Source organism: Prosopis cineraria, unplaced genomic scaffold, assembly GCF_029017545.1.
Source record: "Prosopis cineraria cultivar Desert tree isolate PC_DT_omini unplaced genomic scaffold, ASM2901754v1 PC3, whole genome shotgun sequence".
Taxonomy (NCBI): Eukaryota; Viridiplantae; Streptophyta; class Magnoliopsida; order Fabales; family Fabaceae; genus Prosopis; species Prosopis cineraria.
In genome coordinates, this window is record NW_026555334.1 from 3474754 (window position 1) to 3495043 (window position 20290).

At 31.7% G+C, this 20290-nt stretch overlaps 2 protein-coding genes across 2 annotated transcripts; one reads left to right on the forward strand and one right to left on the reverse strand.

Moving 5' to 3' along the window:
- The first annotated feature begins 3839 nt into the window (after positions 1-3839).
- LOC129307370 (putative pentatricopeptide repeat-containing protein At5g59200, chloroplastic) lies at positions 3840-8800 on the forward strand. Its single transcript, XM_054948306.1, has 2 exons — positions 3840-4018; positions 6247-8800. Exon 2 carries the CDS (start codon positions 6406-6408, stop codon positions 8299-8301), a length of 1896 nt encoding a protein of 631 aa, XP_054804281.1. The 5' UTR covers positions 3840-4018; positions 6247-6405; the 3' UTR covers positions 8302-8800.
- Positions 8801-13870: 5070 nt separating this feature from the next.
- Positions 13871-19809, reverse strand: LOC129304356 (chloride channel protein CLC-c-like). The gene is made up of 7 exons (XM_054943980.1): positions 19224-19809; positions 18493-18693; positions 17748-17925; positions 17021-17283; positions 16559-16828; positions 14731-15859; positions 13871-14457 (listed from the first exon to the last, which is right to left on the reverse strand). Exons 1-7 carry the CDS (start codon positions 19469-19471, stop codon positions 14368-14370), a joined length of 2379 nt encoding a protein of 792 aa, XP_054799955.1. The 5' UTR covers positions 19472-19809; the 3' UTR covers positions 13871-14367.
- Positions 19810-20290: the final 481 nt, after the last annotated feature.

The following is a 20290-nucleotide window of genomic DNA, read 5'->3' on the forward strand; positions in this document are numbered from 1 at the left end:
GTTGTTACAAAATTTATATTTAGGTATATTTTTTTAAAAAAGTCAATCGAATAAATTATATATTTTTAAATGTATATTATTAAAAAGAATGTTGATTATATAATTTTTGTTATAAAAATAAAATATATTAGAAATTGTTTGAAGAATGTTAATAAAATTTTAAATAATATAAATTTTATATGTTAAATAAGAATAAAAAAATATGAAGTTGGATATATATAATGACCAAAATTCATACCAATACTTCAAAGCTTCATTGGTGTATTTACCTGTTATGTCCTATATTAAATGCCAATTACTGGTGCTATTTATTTTTTCCATATTATTATAAACTAATAATAATAATACTCCTAATACCATTAGCCAACAAAAATAATATTTTTTAGTGTGGGGACTTGGAAGTAAATGCATACCCATAATCTAAAATGTGAGTTTGAAAAGCTAGCAAGAGTTACTTTGGTTAAATCCACTTCCAACAACATTCCAAAAATACTTTGATAATGTACTTTTATTTTGTATTTTTTCTCAGACAACTTTTAATTTTAACAAAAAGCACTTTGCAAAGGTTGTTAGTTACCCATATATACTCTTAATTGAGTTGTGATGTCAAAACTATCTTGACAATCACATTCATAAAAATATCTAGTTTGTCAAAAATTTTGATAAAAGTCAATATGGTAAAAATTAGTTATTGCAATGAAATGTGTATTTATATTTTTTTATAATAAAAAAGATATTTTTAAAAAATTTAGTTTAGTAAATGTTAAAATTAACATGATAAAAATTAGGAGTCAATTGATAACTTTACTTCTCACTTTTAGAAAGTTATTTTTTAGCTGTTTGCATGTGCATTTGTATATTAAAAAAGACTTCTTAGAAGCTCATTCAAATGAGATTTGAAAAAGAATTGGAGGAGTTGACAAATTCATAGTTTTTGAAACTAAAAATGAGGGTAAATATGAAGAAAACTAGCTTTAAAAAAATTGTCCAAACACAAATCCTATTACAAAAAATTCACTTTTACTGAATAAAATTTTTCCAAATAAACTTTTCATTTGGCACTGTTTTTCCTTTTTATGTTAGAAAAAATTTTGCCCAATATATTGTCTTTTAGAAAAATATCAATTAAGGACCACTAGAGCATAGTTACATCAGTCAAGAACTAATAGATTCTAAAAATTTATTGCAGTCTCTTAATCCTTAATTGATATTATTTTTTTATGTAAAACAATCAAATTGCTCCTGAAATATAAAATAATAAAAAAAGTCACTACCATTGTCACCGATGCTGGCCACCGAACTACTATCGAAGCCCTTGCCTTTAATGAGGTCATCAGTGGCCATTCACCAAAGCTTCGACACCAATGACACTTTTTTTAAAAAAATTTGATAAATGAAGCCAAGGGGGTTTGATTCCACAAACCTTTGTTCACCTAAAAAGCTTAATAGTTATTGGAAGCGAAAATAGGGGTCAAGCCTGAAGGGCGGAGCTTGGAAGCTTTATTTAAATAAAGATTCAAGCTTTAAAAATAATTTTTTGAAAGTAATTGGGTTTGAAACCTTGACCTTAATGCACCCTGTAAAAAAAGGGCTCAAACTCGAGTAGCCTTTCAAATCGTGTTATATTATTATTAATTTTTTCTTCAGTGAAACACGCATTTAAAGCCAAAAACCTGCTTGCTTGAAGTCTTGGACTTGCACACATTATATTATTATTAATTTTAATTTATTTTAAAATTAATTTAATATAATTAATAAATATCAATTTTATAGTATAAAATTTTTGATATTTTTTATTTTTCTATAATTATTTTATTTGTGTATTTATAAAAAAAGAACTATTTTTTAACCAAAATTTAAATTTTATTACTAAGCTTCTAAATATATGTTGTTTAATTTCTAAAAGATTATGAAGATTTTTATTTTTTTAATTTTAAAATATTTTAATTCATTTGTAGTACTTAATTTTATTTTTATTTTTTAAAATTTTTTTCAGAACATGACTGGGGGCTTAGCCTTGAGCCCTTCAGATAAGAGTCGGGCTTCAAAAAATGAGTGAAAAATGAGAAATCGAGCTTAAAGGCTCAAGCCCTTATTGGCCAAGCCCTCCCATTTTCCAGCTCTAATTAATTATTAAGCCACTAAGAAGCCACTAAACCCATTTAATTATATAAGGCAAAATGTGTGTGTGTGTGTGTGTATTATAACACAATGGTGTGTTAGTAATTTTAGAATAGGACTTATTATTTTATTAATATTACTTGTTAATCTGATATGGTTAATTATAAATTAGGAGTTTTAAAATTTCATGCATTTTATTTATTAAAGTCTGAACGTATTGTTATTAATTATGAAATATTTATTATTAAAATGTGAATGGGTACTTCTTATGAATGACCAATACTTGTATAATTAAGTCCATTCTATCAGCTTTTTGTTAAAACACAAATGATTTATTGTTAATTTTGAAAAATTTATTATTAAAATTTGAATAGATGTTTATTGATAAAGGGCTAATATTGGTACAATTTAAACATATCTTTTCTGTTTTTTTAATTTCTTAAAACCTGAATAAATTATTGTTAATTATGAATGCATTGTCATGAAAATCAAAATGAATACTTACTGTTAATGACTAAAAGCATAGATCTAATAGAATAAGTGTATGAACAACAAGTTATTTGAGTTTTAACAACAACACATTTAAAACTAACAACAATTTATTCGAGATTTAACAAATTAGAAAAAAGAGATATGATGGGCTTAATTATACAAGTGTTAATTTTTCATTGACAAGTAGCCATTCATATTTTGATAACAATTTATTCGAAATTAACAACAATCTATTTGAGTTTTAATAAATTAGAAAAATTAATAGGATGAGGTTAATTATATAAATGTAAGTCTTTCATCAATAAATATCTAATTGAATTTTGACAAAAACTTATTCAAAATAAACAACAATTCATTCAGTTTTTAATAAGTTAAAAAAATTGAAGATAGTTTAATGGTATAAGTGTTAATTCTTTATCAACAAGTATCCATTCAAATTTTTTACAACAATGCATTCGAAATTAATCACAATGCATTTGGTCTTTAACAAGTTAGAAAAATAGATAAGATGTGCTTAATTATATAAGTGTTATTCCTTTATCAAAAAGTATCTATTCAAGTTTTAAAAACAACTCTTTTAAAATTAACAATAATTTATTTGTACTGTAACAAAAAGGTAATAGGATGGGCTTAATTATATAAATATTAATTATTCATCAATAAATATCCATTCACGTTTTGATAATAACATATTTTTCATAGTTAACAATAATACATTTAAATTTTAATAAGTAAAATGCATGAAATTTTAAAACTCTTAATTTATAATTGATCATATTAAATTAATAATTTATATTAATAAAATAATAAATGTAATTTATGAATTAATAATACAACCTTATGTTATAATATGGAAGTCATTTAGAAGCTTTCGATGGTTACATATATTTATTTTTTTATATATATAATTAAATGAACTTGGTGATTAATGGATTGTAGAATCAAACACTAACCACATTTATCAATTAAAAAAAATGATATCACCATTGTCAGAGCTCTGGTAACTTGCTATCAGTAACCTCGTCGGTGGCAAAATAATGGAGGTGACTATTTTTGTTATATTTTATTTTAGATGTTAGAAATAATTTAAACATTATACATAAAAAAATCAATATCAGCTAAAAGCCAGGGAGGTCCGTGAAATATCATAATGACATAATCGTACTGATATAAATACGCTACAATGGTCTAGATTGATAGCCTCATCTTTTTGTCACTATTATTTTTATTAATTTCTTGTCGGCCAAAGCATTGGCGCGATAGAGCTCGTGTTCTAGTGTGGCTGCCGGAGTTGCTCAGTGTCGTTCCACGCTTGCCGTCGCTTTCTTCCCGTCGGTGGGTTATGCCGCTGATCGAGCTCCACACTCTCCTCTCCTAATCTTCTTTTGTTTCAGCATTAGATAAGGTGCTTGTCATCATGCAAATTACAGCTCTTTCTCTTCTTCTTTCTTTGTAAAATTTGTTTTTTCTAATTCCCTTTACCTTCCTTTTCTGCAACGATTTAGTCTATTTTCTGTAACTATTTAGACCTATTTCAAAATCTTTATGTGCCAATTATAAACCCAAAACAGGGGAGAAAAGGGATTTGGTGTTGATCGAAATTCAAGGAATTAGGACCCTCCCTTCTTTGTTAGCTTTTAGTCAACTTGAAAGTGGAAATTAATCTGGTTATTGAATATGATGATTTAAAAGTGTTTGATGAGTGTTTGGATTTTTTTTTTTAATAAAAAAGGGACTTATGTCTGATTAAGCTTACCCTTATGTTTGGGTTGGCTAGTGCAGATTAACTGTTTGTTAAAAGGGCTCTAGAAGAAAATTTATGTATATTTGGTAGTCATTGATAGTAGTCTCAATTTGGTTTAAACTATTTTCGCAACACTTAAATTCTATGTTAATACATAAAGATTTCAAAATATGGTATTTAAACTCGTTAGAGTGATTAGTTAAGGGTTGAGAATATGAAAAGAGAAGCTTGTTTGTTTAAATGGAAGGATTTGGATGGTTATATTGCATCAGCTGTCTTATAGTAGCATGCAAAGGTTGGGTATACTTTCTCTGTTGACTAATTTCGATCTTGAATTGAATTAATGGTAATGGAAAGAAGTTAAATGAGAAGAAAATTGGAGTGAAGTCTGGCTATTATGGAAAGGCCTTGTTGGACAAGAAAAGGAATTTGATCTCTTCTTTGAGTGTAAATTTGAGAAAAGATATAGCACAGTTGAGTAGATAATTCATAATTTTGACTATTATAACTTTCTCTGTCTTGGAAAGGGGTTAATCATAGTTCTTTCTTTTGACATGAAGGCATTGATAGGGAGAGTTTCCCAAGAGGATCATTAAAGAACACATGCCAAGTGACCATGATACATACCTAGACTTTTATTTTTTTCTTGAAGAATGCTATAGCTGTTTACAAATGTTAGTAGCATGTCATCATAAAGGGATTTAGCATGAATTTGGTCTGTCTCTTCATTTGGAATTGATTTAAATTATTCTGAGTGTGATGCCCTATTATTATGCTTAGTATTGTATTGTATTGCAAAGATGATTTTTGCAAGCTCTTTATGAATGAAAAGGAGAATTGGTTTAAACTGTTGAATTAAGTAACCCTTTAGGCTTACATGCATGACTACCTTGCCTTCATTTTCATAAGTATTTGAATAATTGATGTACAATGTTCATGTCCATACAAGCTATGAATATGAGTCTATTTTGTGGATTAAAATGCTTGAAATACACAAAAAGCTATGAGAGAAGTTGATAGCAAACAGTTGTAATGGAAATTCTGTTTTGATTTTTCCACCTTTGTTTGTTAAAAAATCTTGTTTGTGTGTGTGTGTGTGTGTGTGTGTGTGTGTGTGTTTTTGCGTGCATGAAGTCTGTGGGAGGAAGTTTGAAATATGGATTATGAATATGTTGTAGAATCTTTTACAAGATCAAATTTATAATATAAGAGACTTAGTTTCTTTGATTTTGAACACTGATGGAGGGACTTAACACAAAATACTTGTTATTTGTGGCCCGCATGCTGTGCTTGTTGTTAGGTTTGCTAGACATGCTTGTTATTTCATGGTGTGCAAGCCATGCTTGTTACTTGTGTGTGAGCCACACTTGTTTTTCATCATGTGTGAGCTACTCTTATTATTTGTGGTCTGTATTCTATAAACCATGGATGATTGGTGACTTACCCATATGGGTAGTGTGCCCATTATGGATATCTCATTCTATGTTGGACCCTCTAAGGAAATGACCTTTCAATTCAAGAAAATCTTTTATCATTATTTCTTATTATTGAAAAGAAAGTCTGATGTTAATTCTTTTGAGTTCAACTTACAATTACTGTTTCAGTTTCTACTTTTGTTAAATACAAGCAAGGGTATAATAAGTTTGGAAATATATGTTTTGCACATTTGTTAAGGATGATATTTATCCCTGTTGTTTTGTTAGTATTGTGTCAGTAAACTTGCATCCATCCTTAGTTTCAATGTTTTATAGATTTGAATTATTGAGGTATGACTTTCTTAGCTTGAGAAAACTGATTATGATTCAATATTTATTTATCTGCTCTTTAGTTATTTTAGTAATGAATCATGTTATATGACTTTATATCCTCACTAATTATTTGTATTTCAGATAGTGGAAATGAACTTACCCCTTCATCTGCATTGTACAATGCTATTTGGAAATAACAACACAAAATGTTAGGTGAGTCAATAGTGGATCTACGACTTAAGATTCCAAATTAAAAGCAAAATATGGGAGGCCAACACAAATAGGCATTTGAAGACCAACATGAGCTTTTTAAACCTGGCCCCTGCAATGGGAAACCCAAAATTTTGTTGGAATTCAATTTCCAATGACAGTGATCACATCCTTCGCAGGAACCTCATCTCAATGCTTCAGAATAGCAAAGACATGAATCATGCCCGATCAATTCATGCCAAAATCATAAGGAAAGGAATCTTTCAAGATCCTTTCCTTGTCTTTGAACTTGTCCGACTTTACTGTAAAATCAATTCCATTGATTATGCCACAAAGGTCTTTCACCACAGTGAAAACCCTAATGTGTACCTCTACACCGCTCTTATTGATGGTTTGGTTTCCCTCGGTTTCTTCACAGATGCTCTTAACTTGTATACTCAAATGATCAACCAGTTGATTTTTCCTGATGAGTATGTGATCACTTCAGTCTTGAAAGCTTGTGCTCTTCTGCTTGCTCTAGGCTATGGAAAAGGAGTTCATTGTCAGGTTTTGAAATTTGGGCTGAGTTTAAACCGATCAATAGCATTAAAGCTTATGGGACTATATGGGAAATGTGGTAGATTGGAAGATGCTCGGAACTTGTTTGATAAAATGTCTGAGCGTGATGTTGTTGCATGCACAGTTATGATAACTTGCTATTTCGATCATGGGCTAACTCAAGAGGCAATGGCTTTATTTAGTAAACTGCAATCGAGTGACACGGTCTATTGGACAGCAATGATAGACGGGTTGGTGAAGAATGGGGAGTTAACTAGGGCTTTGGAGATATTCAGAGAAATGCAAGAAAATAATGTGAATCCTAATGAAGTCACCATTGTTTGTGTTTTATATGCTTGTATGCAGCTGGGTGCTTTAGAGTTGGGTCGATGGGTACACATGTACATGAGCAAATGCGATATCAAGCTAAATCAATTCATTGGTGGTGCGCTAGTCAATATGTATTCAAGGTGTGGTGATATTGATGCAGCAAAGTCATTGTTCAAAATGCTGAAGGTGAGAGACCTGACCACTTACAATTCCATGATTGTAGGGTTAGCTATGCATGGAAAGAGCATTGAGGCAATTGGATTGTTTAGAGAAATGATAAAGCGACGACTTGTACCGAATAGCATCACCTTTGTTGGTGTCTTGAATGCTTGCAGCCATGGAGGTTTGGTGGAGTTGGGTTATGAGATATTTCAATCAATGGAAACAGAATATCGGATTGAACCACAAGTACAACACTATGGCTGCATAGTTGACTTACTTGCTAGGGTAGGTAGGCTTGAAGAAGCTTATGATTTCATTGGGAAAATGGGAGTGCATCCTGATGACAGAATGCTCTGTGCTTTGTTAAGTGCTTGTAAAATTCATAGAAATGCCAAGATTGGAGATCATGTTGCCAAATTGTTGAGTGAGTGTAATTCTATAGAGTCTGGATCCTACATAATGTTATCAAACTTTTATGCTTCATCAGGAAGATGGAATTATGCTGCAAAAGTGAGAAAGAAGATGGAGAAGGGAGGAATCTTGAAGGAACCAGGTTGTAGTTCCATTGAAGTCAATAGTGTCATTCATGAATTCTTTTCAGGAGACTTAAGACACCCTCAAAGGAAAAGAATCTATGAAAAGCTAGAGGAGTTGAACTATTTGACAAGGTTGGAAGGATATATACCTGCAACAAAATTGGCTTTACATGATGTTGATGATAAGCAGAAAGAGTGGGCTTTGGCTGTGCATAGTGAGAAGCTTGCAATATGCTATGGACTAATCTCAACTGAGCCATGCACGACATTAAGAATCATGAAAAATATAAGGATTTGCAATGACTGCCATTCAATGATCAAGCTCATAGCGAAAATTACTGGCAGGAAAATTGTGGTGAGGGATCGCAATAGATTCCACCATTTTGAAAATGGGGTTTGTTCTTGTAAGGATTATTGGTGAGAGGGAAACAGAAGAGTGACACTTAGGCATTGTTTGGTACAAGGCATTGAATTTGAAGGGATTGAGAATGGAAATGGGAATGGGAATGGGCATAAGATTGGGAGTGGGAATAAGTTTTAAAATAATATTTGATATGTTGTGGTTATCAATATGACTTGGGGCTTGGGAGGCATGGGATATCCTGGCCACCTCTATCATTGGGCATGGAGGAGGAAGGACAAGTCACGGTAGAGGGAGAGACAAAGGGAATGAGGTAAGGGCAGCTTGGTATGAAATTTCCAGTCACACAACTGATTTTCCAATACCAAGAGTGGTATATTGGGTAATCTCATGTAAGTTGGGATTGGTATTAGGATTGAAATGCTCAATATCATGTATCAAGCATAAAAAAGTGGTACCACCCAATCCCAGATCTAACCCTCCAAACAGGGCCTAATATTCAGACACAATTCATGCAACCTTGAAACATTTGTTATCATAAAATCAGTAATTTGACTGATTTCCATGATCATTTTTGCCAAACAAAAGAGAAGATATGTCATTTGACTTTTGAAAATTATAATCCCCTACAATTTAATTCTTAATTCATTTCTCTCTGAAGTATTTGAAGTTTGTATTTACTTAGGTGTATATTTCTTTTAAGATAAATACTGTGTATAAAAGGATTGAGACATAGCCAGTTACACATGTTGAATAGCAAGTTGCACATTGGAGAAGTTATTCACTAGTGAGGGTGGGTATCATTTTGGAGAAAATTATAAGTTTTATATGTAAATTTTGCAACTTTGCACCATCTATACTTGAGGTTTTTCACCCTCTAGATTAAATAAAAATATTTGATCTTAAAAATTTATTAGATATGTAATATTTTAATAATAAATATAAGATATAAAAAATATATTTTATATAAAAGATAATATCAACTTATTTAATATTTTTTTAAATGACAAGTAATCTACTTATATTATTACAATTTTATTCCTAATGTAATTATATTATTTTAAATAAAATTATTAATTTTTAAATTAAATTATGTTGCATCCCTTGACTTCAAGTTACACATGTTGAAGAAGTGAATAAATTTTGTGAGAAATCTGATAGGAGTTATATCATTCTAAAAAGATTTATATTGGCTCATCTTCAATCAATTGGAAGGAATACATACCTATAACTCAAGACGAAGACTATAAGCATTGAGATTCCATTACTTCTTGAGGTAGTGTGGGACTCTATCAAGAATTAATCAAGGAGTTAAACACGATAGAGAGAATTGATTTCATGCTGTAAAAGAAGTTGAACACCTTTACGCATGGAAAGGCGAATTACATCACCGACCCTTTAATTAGTTTTGGTCATACTTTAATAGATAATTTTTGTATCTTTAATCATAAGCCATCTTTCATTGGAGATGGAATATGATGAAAGAGTTTTGTTTTTGGTTGTCTTTGTGTTTGCTCTGTTCTAGTAGTTTTCCTTACTGTATGATTCTTTTCTGAATGAAATGAAGTTCAGTTCTTATCCTCTAGAGAAGAAAAGAAGTTAAACACGACGGAAATTGAGGGTGAAGGTGTTAAAAAAAAAAATTAATGTCAAATTTTATAGTGGAACGTGGCTTGATGTCTTGATCTATGTAACTTTTCTTTGACAAATATACATAGTAAATTCAAATCAATTCAAATAAACTCAACCAAAAATCATGGAATGTGGGTTCAAGGATTTACGATTTTTTTTTAATATAGGGGAAATTATGGGAAAAGACCTAGAGAAAATAATATTTATTGTTGAAGATCTTAAAAATATCAATCATCTAGAAGGACCAAATGCCAAAATATAAAATGAAAAATACTAAATTGTTCCTACTTCCCAATCAAATTTCCTACATTTCTTCTAACCACATCTCTAAAACCACTAAAATTTATTATTAAAGGATCATAAAATTAAAATTAGGATAAACAACAATGTTATTGTAAATAATGATTATTATAACCGTTAATATTAAGTCTGTTAATATTGCCTTGAAAATTTTATAGTTGACAATTGAAGTTCATGGCATTCTGCCCAATTCAATCATCTCAAGACTTCGATGAAAGCAAATAAAAAAAAAAAAGATGCAAATCCTTGATAAAATAATATTGCTATTTATCTGTTGTGATTTTCATCCCTTACTGGCTCCCCCTCTTTGTTTTATTATATATGTGAACCTGAACTTGAATTACTAGCATTATTTTTTTTAGCAAAATTATCAACCATTTGTTTTACTTTCTCATAGAAATAGGTGTCACTCAAGTCTCAAACAAATGTATTTTTATTTATGTTATTCACTACTTCTAGTAACTGTCAAATACGTGAGATGTGGTTAGAGGGAATGTGGGAGATTTGATTAGGAAGCAGGAGCAATTTAGTATTTTAATTTTATATTTTGGTATTAATTTGATCCTTCTAAATAATTACTATTTTTAGAATCCTCTCTAATAAGTATTATTTTCTCCAAGTCCTTTGTTATAATTTTCCCTTTAATATAAATTCAAATCAATTAAAAATTTAAAATAAATTTAAAAAAAGATCATGGGTTATGTGGTTAGGAAGTTTAAAAAATTGTAATAGTATCTCTGAAATAGATTTCCCAGATAACCGTAAATAAAGGGAGGATTCGCGGGTTTAGGAAGTTATAATTGTCTAAACACTAAACTTATAAAATATAAATTAGTTTTTTAAAATCTAAATTATATCAATCTAAGTTCTATAAAATTGCATAATTTAAAATATATATTTATATAAATTATATAAAATCTAAAATGTAAAATATGGAATTTAAAATCTAAATTATCACTGAATTTTGAGTGAATTATGAAGGCAGAAGGTTATTAGAATAAAAGAATAATTAAAAAAATAAACCACGTTGACCTCTCTTTTATTACCGCGACCACCCTTTTATTTTTAAAGCGTACGGCTTTAGTTCAATTCTTAACATTATTAAAAGTATTTTGTTAAAAATTATAAAAAATAATTAACTTTTTATTTGTAATTATGTTTAAGAATTAAAATGATTAATTTACCCTATAATCTAGTTGTCTTTCTTCTCTCACAAATAATTAAGTAAAAAATATTTAAATAAATAATTTTAAAATATTATACTAAAATTATAAAAAAAACGTAAATTATGTTGACTAATTTATTTCTTATTATATTTAATTCTTATTTTATTTAGTCTTTTCACATACGTGTTTGAAATATTATTTTAACCAACTTATATATTTAAATTAAAAAAATACTAAATAAATAATTTTGCATAACTAAAAAATTTAAAATATAACTAAAAGGGTGAAAAAATGGTAGCTTGAACATGATTTTTATATAACTTCTATGTTTAAAAAGGGCATTTTGGTTCATAATATGTGACTTAATGAGTAACTAATAGATGGGTGAATGAAAATAAAATCTTAAAAGAAAAGGAGACACATGTATGTATTTCGTAACTATTGATTTCAGAGAATATTCATATAAGTTTTTTTTTTGTTAAAGTATATTTTTAGTTCTCTAACTTATATAAAATTTTAATTTAATTCTTTAATTTTAAAAAATATCTTTCCAATCCTTTAAACCTAACATTGTTAATTTTAAATAATTTTTTTGTGTCAATTATTGTTATTTGACAAAAATTAAACTTGATATGTCAATATTTGAGAATGCTTTGTCAATATTGAAAAGTTTAATATAAAAATTTATTAGGATAAAACTAATAGTATTAGGATTAATAGATTAAAAAGATACTTTATAAAATTAAGAGATTAAAATGAAACATTGAATAAAGTTAAAAATCTAAATTATGCTCTAGTCATTTTTTAAAAAAAGGGGATGTATCTGTAATTAAGGTAAAACAAAGGAGATGTCAATGTATTTTATTCTAATTTAAATAACGAACCGTATTTAAATCTAAATTTTATAATCAATTCAAATTGATTCTAATTAATTAAAGGAGAGATGATTGTATTAAATTATAAAATTCGATTATATGTATGAATTAAAAATTAATTCCCGAACTGAATTCTGAAATCATGGAGTTAGGCAGATATTAGAGTAAGAGACTAATGTAAATAATTATCTGTAATTAAATTCAAATCTCAACTTTATAATCAATTCAAATTGATTTGAATTGATTAAAAAAATAGGGATAATTGTATTAGATTATAAAATTCAATTATATGTATGAATTAAGCAAATCAAATCCTACACAGATCATGAAGTTAGGAAGTTCCTAGAATGATGGAATACTCTGAGTAACTAACCGCAATTATATTTATGGGATTAGGAAGTCATTAAACCATGGGATAAGGAAGTTGTTAGAATGAAAGAAAAGAAATAAATTATATTCACAAATAAAAAATAATTTTGTAAAAAGAATCCTTGTGGTTTTATAGAATTGAAGCCTTTGAAGAAAATAAAACTTATCATCCATATTTTATAAAAGACGTGTTTGTTATTCTTTTATTATATATATATATATATATATATAAAAATAGAATATTATAATAGGTTCAATTGGGCTATAGAGTTTGGACCTTTGATGTTTTTATGAGGACCGGTTCGGGTCTTTAGTTAATCGGCCCAACCAAAACCGGTCTATGCGTAGTTTACCCTAATAATCAAGTGTAAAAGATTTGGTTTGGAGTTCCATAGATTCGGATCCACTTTTCTGATCTGGAGGAAAAAAAGGGGGTCCCTCCCCTTCAGGAATTAATTAATTATCAAAGAGGGGCCAAATACCAGGTTTAATGATTTGGTGGGATCCACAAACATTGTGGTTGCCGAACTGCTGCTCCTTTCATTAAGACTAAATGGAACTTAACATGATTTGGGGAATGAAATTCAAAGATTAAAGTGTCTGTCTCCCTGTCTGTCAGTCTCTATCTCACACAAGAAAACAAAAAGCAGACCGTAAATATGTAGCCATCACATGGTCCAACTAATCCCTTTTTGACATTATTGACCAATTTTAGCAGATATGCACACATATCTCATTATTACAAAATCCTTGAAAACAAAAACAAAGCAAAAAAGTTGCGTCGATCGGATATATATTGACTTTCTTATATCAAAACCTTGGCTCATAAACACAACAGTACTTGCATTCCACTTTCTTTCATGTTTGACGGTAGTATCTCTAAATATTAGAATTCAAATGGAGAACCGGATGTGACAATGTGGTTGATAGTTTTTATCTTCATCACATTTCAACAATGAATCATATATTGTCGGTTCACAAATATTGAGCTGTAAACAAATGATTTGATCATGAAGAAAATCTTGCTATTGATTCCATAGCTTCCACTCTCGTATTGGCAGCTTCTTTTCTTGGAGGTTCCTTTAAAGTTAGGATCTGTTTGATTTCATGTTAAAAATCACCAAAATCGTTTTTAGTGAAAGCAAAATAATGTTATCAGTAAGTATAATTAGCTCTCAGAAAAATCTGCTCCTGAGATAGTCTCTGCAGAATCTGCAGTTTCAAAGCATTCATAAGATCATGTTCAGACGTATCAACGTTGCGTGTAAACCTTTGACAACCACATCATCATCGACAACAATAATAACAAATTTTATTTCACCAAATAGGATCAACTACATAGATTGCAAGATAGTATTATGCTATATCAATCATGCAAACCATAAAATTACAATAATTTTTCCTCATTACCAGGTTTTCAGACAAGATGTAATAATTGCCCACCTATAAATATATATACATATATGTAAATAACTGAATAATGAAATGAACAAGATGATTTGGTTTTTGCCATAACTAGGCCCCGAAAGCCTCTTTCTTATAAGAACTATGTGTAAATGAAGTCAAATAAACTGAATAGAAATTACAAAAACCAAAGAGAAAATGAAATAGGCTCATTAATTCACTCATGCATTATGCTGCAAATGCCTACTCATCACATCTATAGAACTGCACCCTCAATCGGATAATCTTCGAGTTTCAAAGGGATTGAATACATGGTGCTTTGTAATGATTTTTGAGGGAGATGATGAAGATGATAATCTACAAAAATCTTATTGCTTCCCCTATTTGTGTGGATCCAGATGAGGGTATAGTCCCAAAATGTGCTCAGGCATGAAGTCATGCCTTGTCAAGATCCCAACAATTGGAGGTCTCTGCAAAAAAGTTTAAATACAAATATCACTCCAAACCAATATAGATGCTAAAGCTAGCGTAACATACAATATTATTATTTTCATCTCGACTGAGTGTTTATCGATTTAAACCACTTGATGTATTAAGTTATTCATTTCAGCGATTAAAATAAATTTTGAACAGGTCTTCCATAATCGACTTAACTCCAGTTAAAGTGCCTCTATGACAAGTGATCAAGGTTTTAAAACATTTGAAACCTTTAGTGCAGTGTCAAGTGCATAGGAGAGACTTACTGCAGGTGTCTTTGGCACTACCAACAAGTGCCTGAGGCCAAGCTCCCGGAAAAGGACCGCAGCTTTCGCTAGAGACATCGATTCGACTACTGTATATGGTGAAGTATTGGTAATTGGATGGAGATCAACATACATCTCCACCTCCTCCTCTGAAATGTCCAAATCATCAAGCTTGAGCCCCTTTCCTAACCCTGGCTTTGCAAAATCACGTGCTTTGAAGTTCCTCAAAATCGCAGACCCTGTCATCACCTTCTGCTTTGTGAACTTCTTCCTCTTAAGAAGCACAAGCAGATGCGACCTTAAAACCAACCCACACAACTCAGGAGCAGCCGAGAAAGGAGGTTCGTCAATCACAGGAAAACCATGGTGGCCAGTAATCCTCAAAGCATGGATGATATTCCCCACCTTTTCAACCCCAGAAAAAGTAATCAGAGGGCCAGAAACAACATCACTTGCGACTAAATGCCTCATGTATGGTTCAGCATGTGCTTCCATATAAGGCAGCCCCTTCATTTTAACCATCTGATCATATACACCTTTATTGAAGCTATCAGCCACAGTCTTTGAAACAAGAAGAACCAGCATTACCAGTGGGAGCATTAGGAGGTCATTAGTGAGTTCAAGGAGTATGACACAAATAGAAACAGTCATTCTCATGGTACCACCGAGGAAGGATGCAGCTCCGAGGAGGGCAAACAATCCAACATCGAGTACAGTGAATGGACTTAAAAGACTGCCAGCAAGGCGCCCATAAGAGGCCCCGGCAAGTATGACAGGGATAAATAGTCCAGAGGGAACAGCAATTCCATAAGTGATGATTCCAAGGAAGTATATTGCAACAAAGAAGATTAGAAGTGTAGAAAGATGAAAATTTTTGTCAGAGCCGCCTATAAGGAGGTTGCGGATGGCATCATCATTAGTAGTGAAAAAGAGAGAAGCAAGGTCATTGTAATGGTTAGGAGGACATTGGTAATTCTTGTAGTGGCCGGAGCGACCTACAGTGGGACACTGATCCTCCAAGTTAGGAGGACAAGGGATGCAATTTGATAGCCATGGAAGACCATACGAACAACAAGAGGTCAAAAAGGAGATCGTGACAACAAGTACAATTTTAAATACAGGGCCCCTCCTGCAACCCATAACGCTACCAATCAGCAACCCAACAAAAGAATAAATAAACCAGATTACAAAATAATACAGAAAAAAGCTATGATATCTTGATACAATCAAATAATAAAAGTATATAATCCATACAAATGATCTTCTTTATGGTACCATTCTATACATGCATATGTAATGAAGGAGCCTTCTATTAAGATATGAACTGTATGATTCCTAACACTCTAAGGTATATTTAGATTAAGGAAAATGAAAAAGGGAAGGAAAGTGAAAATTTAACCCAGATATTTTCCTTGTTTTAGAAATATAAAAATTTTCCCTGTAGATGAAATTTTAGAAAAGGAGGGAAAAACCGATTATGTTTAGAAAATGTTGGAATAAAAATTTCCCTTGCCCTCCCCTCTCCTCCCCTTACAAACATGCAGTAAATGATTTCACAATGCATGCAGCTGGGCTGGTATTCATAGTTTACTGGGCATTGACAAGGCAAATCTACCTTGAACTCTCAACATTGAGCACCCTACCGGAACGGATTTCAATGAGAATACTGTCAACTTGAATTACCTCAGATAACAACAATAATATAGTATTTACACTTTAAGATCAACTTCTTCCTTTATCCAATGTTATTATAGATATATACATGAAATTAATCAGCCCTTGACATGGTGTCAGGACTTCAATGTAGAAAGGGCTTTTGATTGCATACTCATTGATGATGCTATAAGTGCGAAGGACCTTGTCCACAAGATAATTGTAAAGGCTTCCAAAAATGCCTCCAACGATTCCCAGAAATACAACTGCCAGAAGGTCAAGAGTGCTGTACGCAGGCTTCGCTTCATTAACATCAAACATTATCAACCCGCCTTCCCCAAAAAGACCACAGTTTCCACCCCGACACAAGTCCATGAAACTTCTTAGCACTACTGCTACTATTGCCGTTGTAAAGAAAGTACGCCACAGAAGGGCACTCCTCCACCTTTAAAAAAAAAAAAATCAAATCAAATAAGTAAACTTGATCACAAGAAAAAAAGAATTAAGACGTTAACATTTCTGCATTGCTTTCAGCAACAGCTGTTAACGTAAGTTATCCTATTGTCAATTATTTTGCATGGAAAATCTATAATGCAAATTATATGCCTAGATTCTTATTGATGGAGGCGGAGATAACCATGAAGCTGCTTCTTCAAGTGCAAAAAGGACACCACCAACTGGAGCTCGGAAGGCAGCAGCAACCCCTGCAGCTGCACCACATGTGATCAAATCCCTTCGATCTCGATCATTTTTAAAGAACCTCAGCCATTTCCATGTCAGTCGATACTTTTGAGAACCACCTTGTCCGAGTAAATTGGCTATGCAAGCACCAGTATGTACCATAGGTCCTTCCTTACCAACAACAAACCCCGCAGAAACACCAAAAATTGAACCAAAGATCTGCAGATTTTCAAACCATGTCTATGTCAATAAAAACCAACTATTTTTCAGTAGCCACTCCACACCCTTTCCCTTACCATTCGTTGGAAGAAGAAGTACTCAAAATCCTAACAAAAAGATTTACATATTAATGAGATGACCCAGCCCTAAACCTCAATATTCCCCAATGCTAGAAAAATTTTACAGCTGTAGTTTCTGGTTTTTAAAGTGGATGAGGCATTTGCAATTGACAAATTTGAAAAGGAAGAATTACATTCTCCCCTGAAACATTCCAAAATCAATCATAAACCTTCATTCAATAGCTTAAACTTTTGTGTGAAAATGGTCCTTTACACGTTGATTAGGAAAGAAAAGAGAGTCAGATCTAGCATCTTGATAAGAAGTAACGAAGCTGCAAATCATCATGAACAGAACACATGAGATTCACATACATGCAATTTCATATCGATAGTTCACCAACTAACCTTTACAAAGAGGGTACTTGGAGCCAATATAGAATGGGCATCTATACCATTGAGGTAGGCCTTCACCTCAGGTATGCCAGATCCAGCTGCTGCAGGGGCAATGTAAGCACAGAGGATTGCGGCAGCAACAGCCAAAACCATGTTACAACCGGCAAATGCTGCAAAGGCCTGATAATACCTGCACTGGAGTAAAGATAATGTTGTAGTTACTCCAAAATATGAAGGTTAATTATATCTGACTATATTGCATGCAAAAGCCATGCATGCGTACATGCTTTTAGGTTTTGTAGGGTATCAGAACAAAACTCAAAATATCAACACACAGACCAAAAAAAAAAGGAAAAAGATTAAAGGACAACAAATATCAAATTGTTTGTCGTTTCTTGACCTTCATTTTTCATTTTCATTCATAATCATACACTGTTATGTTAAATTTTGCAGGATTGATCTGCTTAATATTTATTTATTCACACCACGGCAGAGTAAGAATGTAAAGAACGCACAAAATTTATCCTCCTTTTTATCAATGAATATGAATAGATGCTTCAAACTGAACACAAATGGTGAATTTGAAATCTAAAGCTGGGCTAAATTGAGGATCCTTGAAAGACAACTATATGGTTCAACTTTATAATACACTGTATTTTCCCAAGGAAAAATAACAAGTACACTTGAAACCGAGGAAAAGGGAAAAATCAGAAAAAATAAACAAAGACTGCATATGATTTATAAGAATTAGGCTTACTTTTCTTTGAGCATGAGATTGTTAGTGAGTAGAAGCTTGAAACCAGCAATGTTCTCAACAGCAAGGTTATTGAAAAATCCGACAAGCCCTGTACTTAAACCAATTAGAAGTGCAAGAGTCCATTTAAGAACAATATATTGGCATATTTCGACTTTCGTTCTAGACCTCCAATCTTGTTTAAATAGATAATTCTCAATCATCCTGCAAGCAAAGAACAAAAGTGAAGCAGAGTTATGTAATGATCCATGAAACATGATTCAAAATAAAATCAATCAGGCTGGTGCTGTTTTAGCTTAAATAATGAAGAAAATCACTCCGAGAATGCAAAAAGCTTTCTCTGACAAACAAAAAGATATATGATCTCGAACTGAAGAACCCCAAAAAAAGGAAGCACAGATTGACCACTTTTTGACTCATTTTCCATAGAAACATAAAAAAAAAAAAATGGAACTCCATAACAGATAATTTGAACGATGATGAAATCAAACTAAAAGCTCGACGGAAAACCCAAATGGAACCTTTTTTTTTTTGGAAATTCAGAGCAAGAGGGGGAAGGAAGCTCAACTTCCCACTTTTTGACTCATTTTTCAATGGAAAATTCCAAAACCCACCTCCACCATGAGAGATGGCTTGAAGGGCAATGAAATCGTAGTGATCACTTGACAGAGAACCCAAATGAAATTTTGCATGGAAATTCAGAAAAAGAGGAGGAAAGGAAGAAGGAAGAATACTCGTAATCAAGACTTTCAATAGGGCAAACATTTGCTCCAACAATGGCGAGCTGCGAGGTGTTGTTCATCCTATTGTTCTTGAGAAGCAAAGGCTCTCTGAGAAAGCTTTCTTTGACGACGACGTCGTCTGAGGATGGCTCTGATGTATCGTCTTCCCTGTCTTGTTGTTTGCCATAATCATTCGCCATGATCATCGCCACCCCACCAGACTCTATCTCCAGGTCCCTCTCTACTCCATTCCCATCCATTCTTTTTTCCCCCTCTCTCTTTGAGGATTCTTCTTCGTTCTTCGTTTCCTTCAAATTAACGCCTTTTGCGCTCCAGAACCCTCCAAAACAATCATCAACTTCACGCTTTATTCCCTCTTCCTTTTTGCCTCTCAAATCTCTCTCTCTCTCTCTCTCTCTCTCTCTCTAGAGAACCTCGAAGAATCTTCTTCACTTGCTACACCATTGTTTAACGATTTGTCAAGCCGCTCTCTCTGTCACGCTTAAAAATAATCCTGTTATTTTCCCCCGGTTGAAGCGAGAAGCTGGTATTGAAGATTTGAGGATCGTCTCCAAACTGCAAAAACAGGCTATTGGCATAACAGAATGAGGATGCGGAAAAATAATAATTAAATGTTTTTTTGACCGAAATATTTATATATATTAAAATTAAGGAATCTTCTTTTTTCGTCAGAAATTAAACGAATGTTCGTTTCAAGTTTTGTAAAATTTATATAATTTTAAAACATTTAAATACTTTCCTGAAGTGTTTTCAGGGTTCGTCAACAATTACATGCATGGCGCAAAGGACACATTTCTTTCATTTTTAAGAGATATTACTACATTTGAAAAGAGAAAGACGATAATGTGATTTCAAAATATTTATAGAATTTTTTTAATTGAAATGTAACGTAAATTTGAATGAACTATTATATACTCTATCCTATTTATTATTTATTCTATATGATTATTTTGATATTTGGTCTTTAATATAAGTTATTCTTTCTTATTGTATACAAATTTTTTTATATAATCTAAATATTTTAAAAAGAAGTGTAACATTTTCATTGTCAAAAACTC

Coding starts and splice junctions, on each gene's coding strand:
- LOC129307370 (XM_054948306.1), top strand. CDS start 6,406: ATGAGCTTTTTAAACCTGGCCCCTGCAATGGGAAACCCAAAATTTTGT.
- LOC129304356 (XM_054943980.1), bottom strand. CDS start 19,471: ATGGATGGGAATGGAGTAGAGAGGGACCTGGAGATAGAGTCTGGTGGG. Junction 17,284..17,747: donor CAAGTACCCTCTTTGTAAAG/GTTAGTTGGTGA, acceptor GAAAATCTGCAG/ATCTTTGGTTCAATTTTTGG. Junction 16,829..17,020: donor CTTGAAGAAGCAGCTTCATG/GTTATCTCCGCC, acceptor TTTTTTTTAAAG/GTGGAGGAGTGCCCTTCTGT.